The sequence below is a fragment of the Calidris pugnax genome, unplaced genomic scaffold (assembly GCF_001431845.1).
Source record: "Calidris pugnax isolate Ruff unplaced genomic scaffold, ASM143184v1 scaffold46, whole genome shotgun sequence".
Taxonomy (NCBI): domain Eukaryota; kingdom Metazoa; phylum Chordata; class Aves; order Charadriiformes; family Scolopacidae; genus Calidris; species Calidris pugnax.
This window is the reverse complement of record NW_015090769.1, coordinates 64,777-69,891: the sequence shown is the minus strand read 5'-3', so window position 1 is coordinate 69,891 and position 5,115 is coordinate 64,777. Positions and strand designations below refer to the sequence as shown.

General features: G+C 64.1%; 1 protein-coding gene across 1 annotated transcript in view; it reads left to right on the top strand.

The window, feature by feature from the left end:
• The first annotated feature begins 1,298 nt into the window (after window positions 1-1,298).
• Window positions 1,299-5,115, top strand: part of YJEFN3 (YjeF N-terminal domain containing 3) — a 9,376-nt gene continuing 5,559 nt past the window's right edge. The window contains exons 1-3 of the mRNA XM_014938000.1: window positions 1,299-1,487; window positions 4,808-4,918; window positions 5,016-5,111. Of these exons, the coding sequence (XP_014793486.1) occupies window positions 1,398-1,487; window positions 4,808-4,918; window positions 5,016-5,111 (297 nt within the window). The 5' untranslated portion in view covers window positions 1,299-1,397. The remainder of the gene's footprint in view (window positions 1,488-4,807; window positions 4,919-5,015; window positions 5,112-5,115) is intronic.

The following is a 5,115-nucleotide window of genomic DNA, read 5'->3' as shown; positions in this document are numbered from 1 at the left end:
GCGACTGGGATGGGACTGGGATGGGATGGGGAAGGGTAGGATGGGATGGGATGGGATGGGAAAGGACAGAAAGGGATGGGATGGATGGGACAGTATGGATGGGATGGGAAGGGACAGGATGGGATGGATGGGAAGGGACAGAAGGGGATGGATGGGAAGGGACAGTATGGATGGGATGGGACGGGATGGGATGGGATGGATGGGAAGGGACAGGATGGGATGGATGGGAAAGGACAGCAGGGGATGGGGCAGGAGGAGGTTTTTCTGGGGTTCTGCCAGGATGCCCAGGGCGCTGGGGGCCTGTGGGGTCTGCCAGGACGTGCAGAGGGCAGAGGGTGGTCTATGGGGTCAACCAGAGGACGTGGGGTCAATGGGATCTGTCAGCACGGCCGGGGGACGGGGTCTGTGGGGTCTATGGGGCTTGTAGGGGTCTGTGGGGTCTGCCAGAGTGACCAGAGCAAGGGGGGGTCTATGGGTTTATCAGGACACCCGGGGGGTGGGGTCAACCAGGATGGCCAGGGGGTGTCACATCCAAATGGTCTCTGGGGGCTGGCAGGACACCCAGGGCACAGCGTGGTACGGGGTCTGCTGGGATGTGGGGGGCTCTGGGGGCTGCCAGGACGGTGTGGGGCCACCCCACAACCAGGCACCCAGCAGGATCCCGGCCCCATAACCCCTCCAGCTCCTGGAGCTGGTAGCACCACACCATTCCTTTGTGTGGCTGGGGGGGTGCAGTGGGTCCCCTCCCCACGGCCGGGACTGAGCGAGGAGTGAGCGTGCACCCCCAAAAAGGGGTCACAGGGCTGGGGCTGAGCAAGATTTCACCCCTGGGCCACCGGAATCCCGACTCCGGCCTCTCCCAGGGGGGGGAAGGAGGGATGGGGAGCTGGGGGGGGGCCCTGGATTTCCCCATCCCTTCCATCCCGCTCGGCAGCTCCCGCAGGATCCGGCACAGGCTGTTCCCCGCAGGTGAGCCAACAGATGTGAGCAATTATTGTCCAATTCGGAGCCTCCTGCTCGGCCCTGCCAACTTTTTGGGCTCGGCAGCGAGGGAACAACCGCAGCATTGTTCCTCCTTTATATAACGCCCCCCCCCCTCCATGAGCCCCCGGGGATGGAGGCGGGGGGGGACACACACACACACTGCCAGGGGCCGTGCCTGGCATGAAACGCAGCCCCCACCCCACGGGGATGGGTCCCAAATCTGCCACCCCTGCACGTCCCCAGCTCTGAACCACTGGCTGTGCCCACCCCCCAGCCCCACAAGCCCCCAACCTGCTCCTTGAGCATCCCCCCCGGGGAAGTGACAGGGTCCCAAGGGTGGGGGGGATGTCCCCCTCCTCACTGCCACCTCCCCCCGACACACACCCCCCCACAGCAAGGCGGAGGCAGAGGCCATGGAGAAGGAGCTGCTGGAGGATTATCGGTTCGGGCGGCAGCAGCTGATCGAGATCTGGGGACACGCCTGTGCCGTGGCCATCACCAAGGTGAGGTGGGGCTGGGGACACCCCCTCGGGGCTGGGGACACCCCACCAGCTGCTCTCCCACCCTGTATCCTCCCCCACCCCCCCGCTGTGGCTTTTCCCACCCCAGGTTGGGGTCACCCTCCTTCCCCAGACCAAGGTGTGGGGACAGGGGACAGGGGACAGCCAGGGCTGGTGGCCAGGGCCAGCGATGCTCTGGCCATGCCAGGGCTGCAGCCCCTCCCTGGGTGGGGGCAGTTTGTGTTCCTCAGCCACCCATCATTATTTCCCTTGGGGTGAAGGGACCCCCCCTGGTTTACACCCCCCCAAACGGGAGGGGGATGCTCAGCCCTTCCCTGGGGCATCGAGGGCACCAGCTGCCCTTGCCCTGTGCGGGGAAGGGGGTGCTGGGGGGGTTCCCCGTGGTTTGGCAACGCTCTCCTGTGACTGGGAGCCCCGAGTGCTGGTTCTGGATGCGAGGAGGAGGAGGAAGAGGAGGAGGAGGAGGCAGCGTGGGCGAGAGGTGCAGCATCAAGGGCAGCTTTGTGCCTCGGAGGCTGGTGAGCTCCGCGCCCGCCTGGCTCAGCTTTTCCGTCGGAGGTGTCTGCACCACGCTCTGCCCCCCCTCCCTTCTCCGAGGGCGCGGGACCTGCCCGAGGAAGGGAAATATTTGGGTGTTGGAGCCTCTCTCCATCCCAGGGATCACCCTGGGCCCACGGCGTGGGGCTGCCCACCCCTCCAGGGACCCCCATGTGGCAGCATCCCCACCTCCAGCCCCAGCTTTGGGAGAAAGGGGCTGAGCATCCTCCTCATCGCTCGGCAGCTCCCGCAGGATCCGGCACAGGCTGTTCCCCGCAGGTGAGCCAACAGATGTGAGCAATTATTGTCCAATTCGGAGCCTCCTGCTCGGCCCTGCCAACTTTTTGGGCTCGGCCACCTCCAGCCCCAGCTTTGGGAGAAAGGGGCTGAGCATCCTCCTCATGGGGCTGAGCATCCTCCTCTTCCTCACGGGGCCGAGCATCCTCCTCTTCCTCACGGGCCTGAGCCCTGGGGAGCACCCATGGACCCCGGTTTTGGTGTGTCCCCCACCCCCCCAGCATCATCCCCACCTCCAGCCCCAGCTGGGGGAGAGTGGGGCTGAGCATCCTCCTCGTGGGGCTGAGCATCCTCCTCTTCCTCACGGGGCTGAGCCCTGGGGAGCATCCACAGACCCCAGCTTTGGTGTCCCCCCACCCCCCAGCATCATCCCCTCCCGGCACGTCCCCGGCAGCCCCACGGCAGCGTGGCCAGCTCTGGGGCAGGGCCAGGGCCAGGAGAGCGTGGCTTTGTCCAGCCCAGGGTGGCTGGGAGCCGGCCGTGCCGCTCGGGGCTCTGGCGCTGGGACGGGACCGGGAGCCAGGCTCCGGGAGCAGGAAAAAAATCCGTCAACGGATAAACAAGAGCCTCCCTTTGCCGGCTGCTGGTATGTGGAGCGCGCGGCCGCCTCCCTGCAGGCTGGCGGGGAGCCCCGTCCCCGTCCTGGGCATCGTCCCCGTCCTGGGCATCGTCCCCATCCCACCCAGGGCACCACCCGCATCCCACCATGGGCATCATCTTCATCCCTCTATGAGCCCTGTCCTGCCCTGGGCACCATCCTGTTGTGGGTACCATCCCCATCCCTCTGTAGGTACCATCCCCACCCCATCACAAGCCCTGTCCTGCTGTGGGTGCCATCCCCATCCCACCATGGGTATCATCCCTGTCCCACCATGGGTATCATCCTTGTCCCACCACAGGTATCATCCCCATCCCGCTGTGGGCACCACCTGCATCCTGTCTTTGGTGTCATCCTCATCCCACTACGAACCTTGTCCTGCCCTGGGTGCCATCCAAGTCCTGCTGTGGGTACCATCCCTCTGTGGGCATCATCCCCATCCTATCATGAGCCCTTTCCTGCCATGGGTGCTGTCCCCATCCCACCATGGGTATCATTCCTATCCCATCATGGGTATCATCCCCATCCCGCTGTGGGCACCACCTGCATCCTGCCTTCGGTGTCATCCTCATCCCACTACGAGCCCTCTCCTGCCCTGGGTGCCACCCCCACCCCTCTGCGGGCATCATTCCCATCTCATCACATGCCCTGTCCTGCCAGGGGTGCCGTCCCCATCCTGCTGTGGGTGCTGTCCCCCTGTCCCATCTTGGATATCATCACCATCCTGCCATGGGCATCATCCTCATCCCACTGGGGGCACCATCTTCATCTCACTGTGGGCATCACCCCATCCCATCACATGCCCTGTCCTGCCCTGGGTGCCATCCTCATCCCACTGTGGGTGCCATCCCCATCCCACCATGGGTATCATCCTTGTCCCACCACAGGTATCATCCCCATCCCGCTGTGGGCACCACCTGCATCCTGTCTTTGGTGTCATCCTCATCCCACTGTGGGTGCCATCCCCATCCCACCATGGGTATCATCCCTGTCCCACCATGGGTATCATCCTTGTCCCACCACAGGTATCATCCCCATCCCTCTGTGGGCATCATCCCCATCCTATCATGAGCCCTTTCCTGCCATGGGTGCTGTCCCCATCCCACCATGGGTATCATTCCTATCCCATCATGTAGGTACCATCCCCACCCCATCACAAGCCCTGTCCTGCTGTGGGTGCCATCCCCATCCCACCATGGGTATCATCCCTGTCCCACCATGGGTATCATCCTTGTCCCACCACAGGTATCATCCCCATCCCGCTGTGGGCACCACCTGCATCCTGTCTTTGGTGTCATCCTCATCCCACTACGAACCTTGTCCTGCCCTGGGTGCCATCCAAGTCCTGTTCTAGGTACCATCCCTCTGTGGGCATCATCCCCATCCCATCATCAGCCCTTTCCTGCCATGGGTGCCGTCCCCATCCTGCTGTGGGTGCTGTCCCCCTGTCCCACCTTGTATATCATCACCATCCTGCCATGGGCGCTGTCGGCATCCCTCTGTGGGTACCATCCCCATCCCATCACAAGCCCTATCCTGCTGTGGGTGCCATCCCCATCCCACCATGGGTATCATCCCTATCCCACCATGGGCATCATCCTCATCCCAATAGGGGCACCATCTTCATCTCTCTGTGGGCATCACCCCATCCCATCACATGCACTGGGTGCCATCCCCATCCCACTGTGGGTGCCATCCCCATCCCACCTTGGGTCTCATGCCCATCCCACCAGCAGCACGTCCCCATCACAGCTCCATCTGCCCTCAAGCCCTGGTCCCCCTCGGTCCCCGGCGCCGGGTGCCACCCCCAGGGCTGACCCGGGGGGACGGGGCTCGGTGCCGGTGCCATGTCCCCATCCCCTCTCTCCAGGCCTTCCCGCTGCCGTCGCTGCCCCGGAAGCAGCCCACGGTGCTGGTGGTGTGTGGCCCAGCACAGAACGGGGCCATCGGGCTGGTGTGCGCCCGGCACCTGCGCATCTTTGTAGGTATCTCCCTCCTCCTCCTCCTCTTCCTCCTCTTCATCCCGGAGCGATGCCAGGCTCCAACGCCGCATCCCCCCACCCTTCTCCACCACGCAGGACTACGAGCCCACCATCTTCTACCCCAAACGCTCCCCGGACCCCCTCTACAGGGATTTCACGACGCAGTGTGAGAAGATGGACATCCCCTTCCTCTCCT